We start from the raw sequence: 15,863 nt of genomic DNA on the forward strand, positions 1-15,863 counted from the left end.
AGAAAACATTGAACACTTCATGCTGAGCACCTACAGTACGTATATGTGTAATGAGAACAAAAGATGAGAAAACCAAGTTAAAATCACCCCAAGACAGTGTTGGGATGCCATAGTTACACTGTTGTGAGAACTCCTAATTGCACCTTTTGTACAGCCCTTAGTGGGATTAATAATGATAACTGGCTACTTGAAAAGCATTTGATCTCTTCATAGCTGTTGGCTATTCAATTTAATTTTTTTTTCATACACTTCCACAAATGAGAGGCCAAGAAGAACACATTTAAAGGGAAAAGAAAAAAATGACTGCTATAGATACCTCGATAAGGAAACAAATATTTTCATGCCAGTACTGTGACCACTGCCATCACTGTTTCTTATCACGCAGAAACAGTAGCAGCAAAGCATTTCTTGAAGAGAGATGAGCAGGGGATAGGGAACTGCTGTTCCTGTCAGTCCTTCATTTATAAGTATGGGTATTAATTCCGCTCTTGTTCTTATCACTGTTCAAGCTACTGCTGCAATCCTCTGTTCTCCATCCTTAATGCTACCTGCTGCATGTAGAGGCCCACAAAAGGTGGAAAAGGTACACATATCCATTTGGATGTATTTAATGAGGAGGCTGAGCTCCTGCAGAAAACCAGGGCTTTAAGGTGGTTAGGAACACTGATAACTCCAGGGCAGCAGGGATTGCCGCTGGCAAACGGGAATTAAGAAACCCTTTCACGGTGCTTGCATCTTTGTGTCTAAGGGTCACTGGCTCTTGCAGTACAGCTCTGCTATGATTATTACTCTCTGACAGCTCTACCAAGAATGTTTGCTTCCTCTCCAGCCTGCGAGCAGAAAAGCTTCATCTCAAGCTGTGCGCATCTTCCCTTTGCTGCTGAAGACCACAAACTGCAAGGCCTGGTGCTGCAAAAAGGCAGCAGCCCTTGTGTGATGTCTATTTTTTGTTTTTCCCCTTAACTGTAACCGACTGGTGCCTCTTTCCAATTCATGCCCCAGAGCAATGCTGCCACTGTGGTTCTGTTTAACTGAGACAAAACCTAACTGCTCGGGCATTGCAGCTAATTAGAGTCGAGGGTAATACACCGAGGTGATAGACACTTTCAAAATAGCTGGAGTGGTTCCTATGGTAACATAACGCAGCATTTCCTCAGCTCTAAATGAAGAAGGGGGCTGAAGGTACCACGCATATCAGGGCTGGATCCCTCTGCCCTGACAGCACTGGGGAAAGGCCCTACCCTGCCTGGCAGGGCGAAGGGATTGCCTGCGGTGCATCACCCTGTTGAATTAAGGAATGTGGTCATTTATTTTTGTAAATATGTAGGAGCTTTGTTCCTGTCACCAAAGCCAACATATAAGAGCCAAAGGGAGACCAAACAGTGCTGTGTCTTCTACCTGCAGAGCCCAACTGTTACTGAAATTGTGCAATAAAGTGGTCTTCAGCTTTGCCAATGCAAGTTATATGTGCACCAAGACAAAAAAATCACGTGCCTCATTAACCACGTTTAATGCTACATGTGGTGGAAACATTGTGTGTAATAGCTTTGCACTGTTACTGCAGGAGGAAGTGCGAGTGTGCTTGGAGTCTGGGCTGTGGCAGGAATGGCACTGGTGGCAGTGCAGTAGTACTGTGACTTTCTCTACTAGTGTTACTGATCCACCTCCTGCTGTGAAAGGCACCTTCTGGTTGCAGGCTGCTGTTCTTGCCTTATATCAGCAGCTGATGGAGAGGACTGTATATTGCTATGGGTTGGATTAAGTGTGTTCTCTCTGACCAGTGCATTTGTGTGCCTGAGGTTTGGAATCCCCCTCAGAGAGAGAATTCTTTCCAATTCCAATTTCTCAGAGACTCAGACAATGACTTTATAGATCTCAGGGGATAAAAGTACGTGCTTGAGAGTATCCATTTCTGCTGCAAACTCTACTGGCATGGAGCAAATTCCCCATTCCTTGTTTATTGGAGTAGCTTGGAATTACCCTCAGCTGTGCTGCCATTGCCATCTCTGGGTTTTTCCTGGTTTAACTATTTTCTGCTGCTCTGTAATCATTGGTGCTGAAACAGGACATTTGTTTTCCTTGACAGAGTGCTTTCCAACCTCTTTATAAAGTAATCCTGCCTGCTGTGCCTTCCCCTGCTCCAGGCTCCGTCCTTCTTTCCTGAGCCCCTTCCACTGTTTCCTCCCCCTCAGCCTCACTCCCCAGATCTGTCTGCTCACAGCCCACAGCCCAAATATTTCTGTAGCTTCCATCAGGGCTGCATTTTCGATTCCTTCCTTTATATTGGTTTGTTGTCTCCTGTTAGGTTGTCCCAGCTTTGGCAGTAAGAGCAAGCTTGTCATTCTGCTCCAGGTTGCTGATGGTGCATCTCCTTCTGGGACATGTTAGAGGGGCACCACTGCTGCTGGGAACAATGTCTTAGGGTAATCCTCATTATGCAACACCACTCATCACTAGACATACTGAAACCTCTGCAGCCGGATGGGGATAATACATGTGGCTGAAATGTGGTTTTTCACTAGGAAATGAGTGCTCGCTTTGTGAGAGATGCTACTTGTAAATGTTGTGAGAACTTGTGCTATTTGTCTCATTTCTGTCTGCTGGTGACCTGTGCTTTCAAGAGGGCAGGAGGCTGCATGGATTTTGCTGTCATAGCATGCAGCATTTACATCTGTTTCCGTTCTTTTGCTGAAACAACTAGGACACCGTACCAGCAGTCCAGAGTTGTTCAGGAATGTCCCCATTTGTCCTGGTACAGGTTTTGAGCCAGGACTACACAGTACAGCTGCAATTAAGAATGAGCACGGGGAAGAGTAGTGCAGTGCTTCCAGTGGCTTTTGCCCTAACTCCCCGTGGCACTTGGTTAACACGACATGGCCCCTGGGACAGTGGCTGTGGTGACAAATTTCCACTTATGTTTGGTTCAGCTGAAACATGCAGCTTCCTGATGTGACACTGTACCAGAGCATTTAAGAGCACGATGCTGAGAGCACAAGGCAGTGCTCCCCAAGGACTGCAGTGGGTGAGTTCACAAAGCCAAAAGCTGCAGAGAATCCTGACCTTCACATTCATCGTGACTGAATGTATCCCCAATATTTATTTCAGGCTCACCGCACAGAAAATGGGCAGCTTTGTTCAGCAGATCTACAGCCAGCATTAGCACAGCTGACACAGTAAAGCTCTTTCCATGCACTGTCACAGATTTCTTCCAGAAGTCACTTAATACTGCTGTGGATGTAATGTGATGTTCTGTCACTGTTTTTGGCTGGATGCTGTCTGGGTTCATTAGCTGAAGTTTCTCAAATGTCATTTTTCTCTTTTGCAATCTTCCATTATAATTACTCTTTTGCTTAAAAAGAAATAACCTGTTCAGGTTTTTAGAGGAAGCTTAGGTGATCTTCACAGAGAAGGAGCTTAGAAGTAGTTCTGTGAGTATTGATCTAAAATGATCTTTCTGTCAAGCCCTAAAAAGTTACAGGAATTCCACAAAAGATTCTTAATAGAATTACAGCTGTTGGACCACCTATTTTTTCAAATCAAATTTTGAACTCTGGTGTGATTTCAGCCCTAAGAAAATTTCCAGCAGGAGCAAACGTGGATTTCTTTAACAAACAATTTCTCATGCTGTAACTCACCAAAGCCCAGTAATGGAGGGACAGAAAATGCTTCTCGAAGAAGCTCTGAGGACATGAAGGACTTTAGGAGGAAGTTTTCTGCTGAGAGGGTGGTGACGCACTGGAACAGGTTGCCCAGGGAGGTTGTGAATGCCCCGTCCCTGGAGGCATTCAAGGCCAGGCTGGATGTGGCTCTGGGCAGCCTGGTCTAGTGGTTGGCGACCCTGCACTCAGCAGGGGGGTTGAGACTCGATGATCATTGAGGTCCTTTTCAACCCAGGCCATTCTATGATTCTGTGACTTTCCTTTGCTCAGGATAGCCGCCACCCTTACTGTGCTTTAATAACAGCACTTTTCTCCCTAACTCATGCTTTGGTAATAGGCAGAGAATAAGTACTTGCTGTGCCAAAATGGGTCTGCTGGTGTAGGGAGCCTATGGTGTAAATCAGATGTTTTTGCCCACAAATTTCCTTTTTAAAACTCAGCTTGACTCTAGCTATCCCACATTAGACCTAATAAATGCAGAAATCTCCCTCCCATTCTGTCTTCTTCCCGGCTCTTTATCAGCTTACCAGGGAACAAAAGTAACAATATAAAAGGGAACAGTACAAGAAAGGGCAGCTTGCTAGTGTCCAAAGAAGAGGGAGAAAACCAGCCCAACTGGAAATCTGTTGGGGAGCAAGTGCCAGACCCAGCCAGTTCCCCTTGGCCATCGTCCTCACCTGCAGAGACTGTGCTGGGGGCTTCAGGGAAGGGTGGGATGACCATGGGAAGGTCTCCTCTTATTGCCTATGTGTCAGTGCTTGCACTGTGCACAGAAGCGTGAAATTTAATATCACGGCTCAAAAAAAAAAAAAAAAAAAAAAGGTGCTGATATTAAATATTTTATTTTGGGCATCTTTCCTGCAGCCCTTCTTTTAATCTTGTTAAATTCTTGGCTTGAGCAATGCTGCATGGTGGGGAGGCCCATGAGCTAACTTCGTTACGCAACAAATATTTCCTTGTATCGATTTTATCTTTTAGTCCTTAGCCCTTGTTCTTGAATTATAATGATTGCATGGTCCAGGAGATATTTTTGTCCTCTTTGTATATTCTTTATCCTATGCTACATGCCACGTGCCCTTTCTACTCACCTTTATTCAAAATATTTCTTGCCCTTTAGATACTTCCTTCGGGGAAACATATCCATCCTCACGTTCATTCCTGCCCTCAGTATGGGAGCCCCGTCTCACCTTGCAGTGTCTGTTTTGAAGGGTGCTGCTTAGCCCAGCCTTTGTCCACCTAAGCAGGGCACGGCCATTGATTTTTATGGCATTAAAAACAATCAGTTGTAAAAATAATAAGTAATGTATTCTTTTGCATACCACTGCCCTTGCATTATAAGCAAAATCTAAACTAAGGTAGGGATTGAGCTGTTTGTTCAGGGGCAGCTCTCCTTCCTGTGTCATTGGGCTTAGAGCGCCGTCGAGATTTTCACCTTCGGTGTGCAGTAGTTTGTATATATGAGCGGTGAAAGTTATGAGCCAAAGGTTAGCTGCCTTTCAGATTCCTCACTCAATTTCATATTGGCAGAATAAAATAACTAGTCAGCCCTTTTCAGATTTTGCTGCTCCACTGCTTTCACTCTTCCCAGAATATTGAATGTGTATTATATTATTCTGGAGGACTCGAATGTTGCTATGATGAACAACAACATTTCTCTTGGCCAATTTTTATTCATGATGGCAATGCAGTGTTGTCTATACCTTTTTTGGGAATATTGGTTTAAATGTGTGTGCTCTAATTAACGTTGTTCAGTCTTCAAAGAATCATTTAGGTTGGAAAAGACCACTAATGTCACCTAGTCCAACCATCAGCCCATCCCCACCGTGCCCACTGCCCATGTCCCTCAGTGCCACATCCACACGGCTCTTGAACACCTCCAGGGACGGTGACTCCCCCCACCTCCCTGGGCAGCCTGTGCCACTGCCTCACCGCTCTTTTTGGAGAATAAATTGTTGCTAACATCCAACCCGAACCTTCCAAATGCAGTAGGAGAGGCAGTTCCTTCCCTCTGCTACATTACTGACATATCTGCTCCAGTGCTGCTCAGAGAATTATGCCGTCCAGCCTTTCCATTACCCAGGTACTTCTGTGCTCTTCCCTAGCATCAGTTCTTCCACCTTCTGCCTCAGCTTTCCTCATGGTCCCCCAGCCCCAGGCTGAGGGTTGGGGGCACAACTTCTCAACCGTTCCAAAGTGTTTCAAGGATTTGAGGGAGTGAGCAAGGGAGCAGAGCAAGAGGTGCTAATGGGTCAGTATTGCTGCTCAAGGGAGGAAGGGTTCATGGTGCTGTCTCCAGTGTTGGCTCTTCCTGTTTGTCTGATCTTTGTGGGGTAGCTGCCTCTGTGTGAGGGAGCAGGCCGGTAGAGCAGGTCGCCCAGTGGAAGGGGTGTTCCCATGGACAGGCTCTCTGGAGTCTTTTCTGCGTCAATTCAAGACTGGCTCTGGTACTAGTCATGAAATGTGAGCAGGCAGGATGGCTTTCTTTGCAGTTGGTTGTTTTTAAGCACTCCATCTGTAGCTGCCTGAAAAACAGTAATAATGTAAAAAAAAATTGCTACAAAGGCTGTCTTTTGAAATAAGCCCAGGTGGAATGAATTTTCCGTCTTTTGATTCAGCTCCAGATTCCCAAAATTGAAGTGTATTCGGGATTAGTTGTTTTACACTCTGCAATGCAAATGTAAATAAGGTCTTTGACATAGGTTATGACAGCAGGCTGTTTACTGGGTACTCCTGAACTGTTTCCATTTGACCTCTGGAGATCTATAGAAGAAGCTTCTCCCCCTTTATCTTTTGCAGTGTTCTCATGGCTGACTTGCTTCCTTCTTCCATAGTCCTTATTGCAGGGAAGAAAAGGGGGCACAACAGCTGGTATCATCCTATTTCTCAGGCTGGGTATGTTACTGGAATGCCTTTCCATTTTGATCCATAAGACAGAAAATTGACTACTGAAATAACGTCACTTCACGTGCAGCACTCAAGTTGTTACAGGTTTTCAGACAGTATTAAAAGTACTTATAGAAAAACTTCTATGTGATTTATCCCCCTTGCCTAGCTAGATGACTCTTATGAATTTAAAACCATACGGTAAAATATCATTTTCTCTCTTTTCTTCCAAACCTTTGACAGTTAGGGAAAGAAAAGTTCCACAAATCACAGCACTGGGGTTTCTGCAATAATGTTGCTATGCTGCTTGCAGAAGATAAACCTGGAATTGGAGGTGAACCATTACCTGGACAGAAGCTGAAACCTAAATTCAGTGTGTTTCCCGCAGAGGTGGATTGCGGTGCTCCTGGCTGGATAGCATTTGACAAACAGGTATGTAGAAAATGGTATCTGCATGTTTTTTTTATGAATAGATACAATGTGACAGAGGTGAAATTCAGTTATTCAAATACTTGAGAAGATTAGTTTTTGCATGGAAAAAATGTTCCTGGATAAACAAAAAGGGTGGTAACTTCTATTTTTCCATAATACTGGTATATTGTATAATTAAGGTAAACATATGTTGTACAGCAACATACACAAATATTTCTGAATTCAGATACATCTCCTACAGGACGTAAGAAAAATAAGGGAGTAGTTAGCTTATGTCTATTTTAAATAGTGGCAGCAAGTAATTGATTGGCAATATATTCAGAATGAATGTACTTCTTTGCTATTTTCTTTGTTTTTCAAATGGCCAAACAAGGAAATGTGTAGTTAAAGGAATGTAAGGGAGGCCTCAGTCCAGGAGAAAATCTGCATGACCACTAACCACAGTGCAGTGCTGCAGGGATAGAATTCCCTTATCTAGTCTTATTTGCTTGCTCAAAGTCCTGTTGACTTTGTTCACATGTGGGGAAATAGATAGCGTCTCTTACAGATGCTGGAATTTAAAATTTATATATATATATATATATATAGTAGGAGTGTAGCAACATCTTTAAAGCTAGAGAGTTATCAAATAGCTGTTATCTAGGATGATACGTATTTTGTAGCATGCTGCCATTACTTTCCTTTTCAAAATTTGCATTAAATGCTACTTGGTGATGGTTTATTTCTAAAGCAGTAAGCCTATAATCAGAGAATGAAAATGATCCAGAAAAAGAAATCATTCAGCAAATTGCAGAAATGTTGCATGACAAAATTATTAGGATATTTAAATACTGAGAAGAATGGCTAATCATAATTTTTGTTTTAAAGTAGAAGTCATGCAGATAATTTCAGTATAATTGTCTATTTGTCTCCTTGGCAGACCAGAAATACTGCAAGAAAACGTAAAGCTTGAATAGATACACATTGTCTCCAAAGTGCCTAGTACTGCTCACCTGCTTTTCACCAATGTGCTCAAATTGAATTGGTATAATGTGCCTAAGTGTTAAGGCCTTGGCCCGTCCTGCACATGCTCTGTCTGCACCCCTTTTTCAATATGAAAGTGTGCATCGGCTTCTTGGGACATACTTGTTTGCAGGATTTGGACCCAAGTTTATGAAATAAATGAGTTAGGTGGAAGGCAAGGGGACCTGCTACTGACAATCCAAACTTGGCTGGTGAAGTGAGTTAGCTGGCTACTCTCCTTGTCTCATCAGTGTATTCCTGCAGAGGGCAATCAATGCGGGACAGGAGTTCATGGGTTTGGAACCAGCCTCTGGAGGGCTCATGTCTTTTTGTTAATTACAGGCAGTTAAAGAGTACTACCCAACTAATTTAACCTCCTCAGGTAAGAGCCTGAAATGCCACTTTGCCTGCCAGTGCTGCAGTTCGTGATGCAGCTCCATGAAAAATCAACAGGTGTTTATGTTTTTAAATGTACTCTGCTTTCTTACCATTTTTCTTTCTAGCTTTCAGTAGTACCAGTTTGTTGGAGGAAGGAGAGGCATAATACTTCATATTAAGTAGGTTAAGAAATAGTTTCTGCAACTTCATATTCCTAGTAGGAAGCAGCTGTAAATTTAATTTCTTCTGTGATTAAATACACACACAAGGCTTCCTGGGCTTGAAAAGATATTTATAATTTGACTACCACAGGTGCTAGGGAAACTTTGTGCCAACTTTACAGTATGCCACAGAGTTCATTCAATATTTGTTACTTTCAATTTTCACACCCAAATTCTAATTTTTAAAAAAGTGGCTACTCTACACAGCAATGTACTACAGATGACACACAAGTTAGGAGATGTTGAATTTTGACTATTTCTAAAAGTAAGTTTGCTTGAAAAGGTAAAATAAGTCATCATTGTTTATGTTACTCCCTTTTCACCCTTCCTGAATTATCTGTTTCAATCTGCACAACTGCAGTTGGCTGCTAAATATGTTTCAGTTGTACACTAGCATGCTCATAAAGAAAGGTGTAAAGAGAATAAAGTTGCAGAAGAGTTTCCACAAAGTCATCTGATGAACTTAACCAGGACATTAAGTGTATGCTTAGTGAAAGGAATAATTACAGACTATTTGGGACTCCACTCTGTTTGAAAATCTATACAAATAGACTCTTTCACCTGGCTGGTGTCTCATGAGAAAGCTGTTCTCAGAAGTGACCACTGACAGAATTAAAAACAGTTAATAATCAGATAGTACAGTTGAACAATATTGTACATTGTGCACACTGCACAGGAGCTGATGCCAAACACAGGTATATCCTATTGTTTGATGCATATTGAAATTTGGTGGGAGGTTTGCAGGTGCCCTATCTGAGAGAAGAGAGAGTGGCCTACTGAGAGATCTGACAGGGACACAGAGTGGCTATGCTTGTATGTGCTTGAGCAAGTCACTAGCTCCGTCTCCCTGTGTAGAATAAGATTGTACTTTTCTGTTAGAGTATTTCAAAATCTCTGCCATCGGTATTCCGGGAAGTTCTTTGAGATTCTCAAAAACACATACTCAAGAAATACGGACCAATCTTTTCTCTAACATATAGTGATCTTGGATAGCTCTATAGATTTCAAACATTTTTAAGCCCAGGTCTGCCAGATGCTCATTGAGACAGGGAACAACGAAGTTCTTGTTTTTCCGCTGTGTCATTTTATCTAATGAATCAAGAATAAAGTTTATTACCATTACAAAAACGAAGTATGAATTAGCACTAATCTGATCCAAATGTTTGGTTGGAGGTGCTGGTGGAAATCTAGATTGCACTAGATCAAGATTGCTTCAGTGAAGCAATCTTGCAGATTCTTACCACAGCAAGTATCCTGGTAGATAATACACTACAAAATGTAAGTTTCTTGCACATTCCCTTTAACGTGGTCTTGGTGATTAAAGAACCTGTATGATACCAAGAAGTACAAAACTGGTTTGCAAAGTTTGATCTGGGATCTCCTGACACTAAGACCACTGTACTAAACCACTGAATACTTCACCTGTGAAGGTTTTTTCTTGCATTATTGCTCTCACAAGAGACCACAAAGGCCAGTAGATAAGCTCTCTGAGATCTTCCTTCTTGCTGAATTGCAGAACCAGGTAAGTTTTGAAATGATAGTACTGCACAGCTCTAAGTGATCCTGAAAAAATATAATCTCATAGTCTTCCATACCACTCATTAGAGAGCTTGCAAGACCTGCTTAAAAAGGACTCCCCTTTCCACTTACCTCAATGGTAAAGCCATTACTGTCATTATTTTCCAGGAATTCATTGAATAGAAGTCTAAAAGTTTCTTCACGGCTTAGGTAGCTCATTGTGCCGTCAAAAATGCTTTGTTTGGAAGAATTTTCAAGCAGCCTGCTGATAGTTTTATATTTGATTTACTTCTTTACTGTAGAGTTCCATTTCTGCTTGGATGTTGTGATAATAAAAATGCCAACCAAAGAATATTAAATTTGTGTGATTTAATGTGGATTTCCATTCTTACATTTTTGAGAAATAAATCTACCTCCTGAAATCCATACATTTAATTAGCTTATAACGTGCACAAGTTTATTTTATTGATGCATTTTGCAAAAGCATTGAAGACTTTGCTGCTTTATATGTATTTATTGTTTTTAATAGGTATTGTCTTTTGATGCCTATTTTGAGGAAGAAGTGCCTGATAAAAATCAAGAGCTATATAGAATAAGACGTTGTAAAATATACTTCTACCTTGAAGATGATACAATTCAAGTGCTTGAACCCCGAGTGAAAAATAGTGGCATAAATCAAGGTATGTATTTTTTAATAGTGCTCTTTTTTTTTTTTTTTTTTTGCTGACAGAGTGAATACTTTCAGCAAAGTCTTGGTCCCTTTTAAGGGATACATGACATGAATTCTTAATACTTAAAATGGGCAGTGAGTGAATAGCTGTAATTTCTTATTATGGATCACAATGTGGACTTTTTATTGCCTTAGATTTTGAAGGTGTATGTTTAGTAAGGCAGAATCCATTCATATATACACGCATACTTTTTTTTTTAATGTGATGGTCTTTTTTTGGTTTTGTGTCACTTCTGGAAAAGCAATTTGTGTTCTAGATTTCCATTCCTGGTCCTGGTTCCTTCCTATGATAATGAATTCTCTAGCTGGAGCTCTCTTATTGTTTATTAGAAGCTGCAGATATCTTTATGTTTACTGAAGGAGAGCATCTTTCGTGCCTGTGGCTGTTGGTTATGATTAAAATGCCCTTGGCTGAGTAGTTTTTTTTGACACTTCTAAGCTGCCTTTCCTCAGTGCCATATCACTACACTTGGGCCAGCCTGAGGACTTGTGGAGGGAGGTTTAGTAAGCTGATTTACTGGAGTATTAATGAACTTGGTTTACATTAAGAAAATGTGATCTGGCAGTCAACATCCTATTGCAGGAGGGGAATGCAGCAGCTGCTTCTTGATGTTTATAGGTCACTGCCAAAATTAAAAAATAAATTTGCAAGAGATGTAGTCCAGATAAGCAGGATGTCTTGGGATGAGTCTCTTGGGATGACTGCACCTCCCAGTCCCAAAAGATATTTTGTACATTCTGGTGGATCTTTGCACAGCAATTTTTTTTTTTTAATTAACTAACTGTGATATTCTTTTCCAAGATGATGAGATGCTATCAATTTATTTGTCTACAGCATAGGATAGTATTTAAAGTGTTAAGCACTTCATCTCTGTTACACCTGGGATAAAATTGCCTGGGAATCTTATCTTAGAATAGTACTTCAAACCCTGCTTTCCCTGTGTTGAGTAGTTCTTGCCAGAAATTTTGCTGGCTGCTCAGCAGGAACTGATTTTGAATTCAGAGGAACCTTGTTCTACTCCTACCAGAGCAATTGCTTTTCTGTGACCTGAAGAAAAGCATATAGGATCTTTTCAGCTGGGAATTTACAAGACACTCTCCCTCCCGCAGCTATCTGTGTGAGGCTGGAAACATTCTCAGGTGAAGGTATTCCTTGACTTGTGTGTCACAGGAGTGGGAGCAGATGTGTCTAGATTATGTGGCTTGGAACAAATGACTATCAACAAAGGAAGTACAGTTAAACTAAGAAGCAGAGGTGATGTCTTTGAGAGGGAAGGTAGAAGCTAGGTTTGTTAAAGCAGGAAAGTGCAGTGGAAATACTAATTCATGGCCTGAACCAGTGATGAGCAGCTGGTGGGAAGGCAGGGCCAACCCAGGGGAGCTCAGGTGCATGCAATGCACCTGAGTGACTGGAAGGGATGGAGCCAGGATCCACCCCTTCCCAGATCTCAGTTAAGGGTTGGCAGTGGAGGTGAGGGTATCTTGTTGGAAATCCCCTGCCTAGCTGGGGCCTTCTAAAGGTAGGTAGATTTCCTTCTTTTGTTTCTGTGTCTATGGCTGCTGCCCTGGGGCTTGTTCTCGTTTGCTGTAGCCTAGGATTTTGCCACCCTGCTATTATTGCTGTACTTTCCATCATATTATAGCACTACAGCATTACAGAAAGCAAATTCAAAGCTGACTGCTTTGTATCTAGCTTTAAGAATGAGTCATTGTTATTGCAGTGTGAGATATGCTGACTGCCTCTTTATGCCTGATGTTCCTGGCAGTCAAGTGATATTCCTGAGGTGACAGGAAGTCTATGGTTTCCTTCTATTTCCTTGGTTGGATCTTGTGTTAATGGTTGTTGAAGTTAACTTTGGTACAAGATCTAAAATTAACTGTGTGGTATTAGTGAGGAACAAGGATTTTCTCAGTCTCAGGATGTTTTGAGGGCCTCTACAACTTTGTAAGAGTACTTCTCAATAGGAGATAAATGAGTATGTAGAAAACACTAAATTAGGTGGATTAAAAAGAAGTGTTCCAGGATCTTAAAAGAGCACTTCATTTATTTGCTGATGGTGCCTAGGTTGGTATGGTATCTCAGTTTATTGATTGTGTTGAGAAAGGAAGAGATACTGTAGATTGAAAGATCCCCAAACCATTTGGTGTGTGTTTAGGCTTTACAGCTAATGAGATGTTCTTGAGCCTATACTTTATCATAAGCATTTACATAAAGATTCTTCTTTAAGCTAAAGATTCCTCTTACGTAGAGGAGGAAAAAAAAGATTGCTTGTCAGAGAATTCTTACTCCTATGCTCTTGGGCAATGACTTCATGCTCTATAAATGAATAAAAGCTACAAAACTGTTGTCTTGAAGACAAATTTGTTCTTGAATACATCTAAAAGCAGTCTTAAACTGCTTATTTATATAAGAATATGTACATAAAATGCATAAACCATAAAGTGCTTTATACGTGTGTATATATATAATCTGATTAAGCCATTACTTTAGCTCAATTTTCAATTAAAAATCAATCCATTGCCTCTTTTATCTCTTACATTGTTCATGTTGCCTGTTCTGACTGAAAATATTGTAAGACTGAAAGGAACAGAAGCATAACTGTCTGTGTTGTGAAGCTGTTAGATGGAAGCACAAAGAAATGAAATTCTTGCCCGTGATCATATAAGAGAAGTTGCAACAGGAAGAGAAACTGAGCTGAAGTTCAGTGTCTTAACTGTAATGCTGTTCTCTGTACCTCTGCTAAAATTGAGTAGTTCAGTTAATTAAAACACCTGGATTCTGTAGGGGAGAGTTCAAGTGTAGGAGAGTTTGGCTTGTTGAAATAAGGGCAAGTTGTACTGAACAAAAGAGCACAGATGTGGGGATGTGGATGATGGAAAAACATGTGGGAATTTAAAGAACAGCATAGGCTTAGTCTGTGTGGACAGTTGTAGAGCTGCAATAGCAGGGAAGGGGGTGTGTAAAGGTGGAAAAGAAATAAGCGGTGGTGGAGAAGGTGCTGAATAGCTGAATTCTTGAATTAATCCTTAAAACGCAGAAGGTAGCGGAGACCCCGATTTGCATGCATACCCAGGTGGAAGAGATGTAACAGACAGCTGTTCTTAGGAGTCCTCTTGAAGAATAGGTATTGCAGTGGTGGTATAGATCAAAGGCTGATGGTTGGATAGATCAAAGGTAGATCTTTGCTTGGCTGGTTAGTGCCTTGAGGCCACTGGATTACCAGTGGTTGTGCCGTATCCCACAAATAAGAGCTTGATGGTCTGAATGGGTCTCCCTGGGCATGGGGGGGATTAAAGAAATGTAGTAGTTTCCCTCTGTGCTCCCCTACTTGTGGTTAGTACTTGTTGCTTTGCAGAAAAAAACTTGGAGAGGCCTATAGACTGCAGGAAGATCTTGTGAAGGAACACCTGGCAAATAAGTTAGAATTTCTAAATTTGTGATTTTTTTTAATGAAACTAAAACAAATTGGCTTTAAAAAAGCTAGAAAATGTGCTTTTACCAGTGATCAAAATCTCCAGAGTGACAAAGTAAATGATCTTTGGGAAACCTATTCTAGTGACTTCAAAAAGAAAAGTGCTTTGTGGAATTGGCTGCTACACTTGGACATGAATTTGGACAGTTAAGGTTACTATTAAATGATTGAAATTTAAAGTACATTTAATTTTGGAAACTGCCTTGCTGTAGATTGAAAAATATTTTGGAAACTCTTGGAAACACTAGAGGAAATCTATAGAAACAATCTACAGAAGTGCAAAACACAAAAGAATGCAGAGGCCAATCTGAACTTGGAAACCAGAATCAAAGTAAAAAATACCAGGGCAATCACAATGCTCAAGAACTAATTAAAGATAAGGAATGAAGGGAAGAACAGTAAATTTTACCACATAACAAACTCCACAGTGTTCCCCCAGAGCCAGGATGCTAATTATTCTCCCTGTGTAAGAAGTTCTTCCCTTAGAGAGCCAGGCTATATGGGGTGATACAAGCATTTTGTAGTTCTAATTTCCAGTTTAAAAGGCTGTGGCTGGCTGATACTGTCTTATCAAAAGGTCATTTATGTCCCATGGGGTTAAGTGTAGCTTCCAGGGCAATCCAGGCCTTGAGAGCCAGAGCACAGTGGAGCAGCTGGCTGGTTTTCCCCAAGGTCAGCCAGCTGAGGAAGAGAGGAGCTGCCTGCTGGCGGGATTCCCAAGGCCGTCTGGCTGAAGAGGAAAGTGCAGTTAGGAAAGTGAAGTTGCAGGCAGCTCCTCCAGTATAACTGATTATCTAAAAGTTTAAGACCTCCTTGGAGTCCTTGAAATAATTGTGATCTTGCCATATTTAATGGTAGCTGAAGCATGACCTGGCTATCTTCTGAGACAGGTAAGTGAGTGTGAGAAGCTCCCTTGTTTCTTAGAATGAACTCTTTGTATTGCAGGTATAGTGGTATTTACTTCTTTCTGCGTAAGCAGTCAGTGTGCAAAATCCAAGTGTTACCCATTCCTCTCCTCTCTCTAATTCACTCCTGAGTAGTGCAGAAGAAGTAAGTAAGCTGTGCTGAGGAAATTCTTGATACCATTTCATATCTTCAACGGAGCAGAGTAGCAGAAGAGAACAAATGTGCTGCTCAACTGCATGTATTGCCCCATAGTCAGAAATTCTTCACTGCTTTTAAGCTCCTTAAGCTGCTGCTCTAGCTGCCAAATAATCAGAAACCCCGCAAGAAGAGAAAATATGCTATAACTTGTGACGTGGAAACTTGATGCCACTACTATTGTCATTGAGAAGCAGCGCACCAACTTCCTTTACAAGAACACAGTATGGAAGAGCTTTAGCCTGACTCAATTTAGAATTGAGCCTGCTCAATAAACTGACAGAAGACGTTCATCCTTGGCAATGAGATTGTTGCATGTGCACAGATCCTCCTATGAAGATTTGTAGCACATTTCTAGAAGTAACAGTGGAATTCTTTTTCAGATGAAAGGACAAATTAAAAAATACTGGGACCTAACCTGAGCTCATCACACTTTATTAAATTTCAAGTTCAACAATATAAAATT

The 15,863-nt window shown here is 41.2% G+C and overlaps 1 protein-coding gene across 3 annotated transcripts in view; it reads left to right on the forward strand.

Annotated features, from left to right (window-relative positions):
- The window catches only part of EFHC2 (EF-hand domain containing 2), a 61,186-nt gene that overhangs the window by 1,566 nt on the left and 43,757 nt on the right, over positions 1-15,863 (forward strand). For all 3 annotated transcript variants that reach the window (XM_021407291.1, XM_021407310.1, XM_021407300.1), the window contains exons 2-3: positions 6,786-6,974; positions 10,623-10,773. In XM_021407291.1, the coding sequence (XP_021262966.1) occupies positions 6,786-6,974; positions 10,623-10,773 (340 nt within the window). The remainder of the gene's footprint in view (positions 1-6,785; positions 6,975-10,622; positions 10,774-15,863) is intronic.

This window comes from Numida meleagris, chromosome 1, assembly GCF_002078875.1.
Source record: "Numida meleagris isolate 19003 breed g44 Domestic line chromosome 1, NumMel1.0, whole genome shotgun sequence".
Lineage (NCBI taxonomy): Eukaryota > Metazoa > Chordata > Aves > Galliformes > Numididae > Numida > Numida meleagris.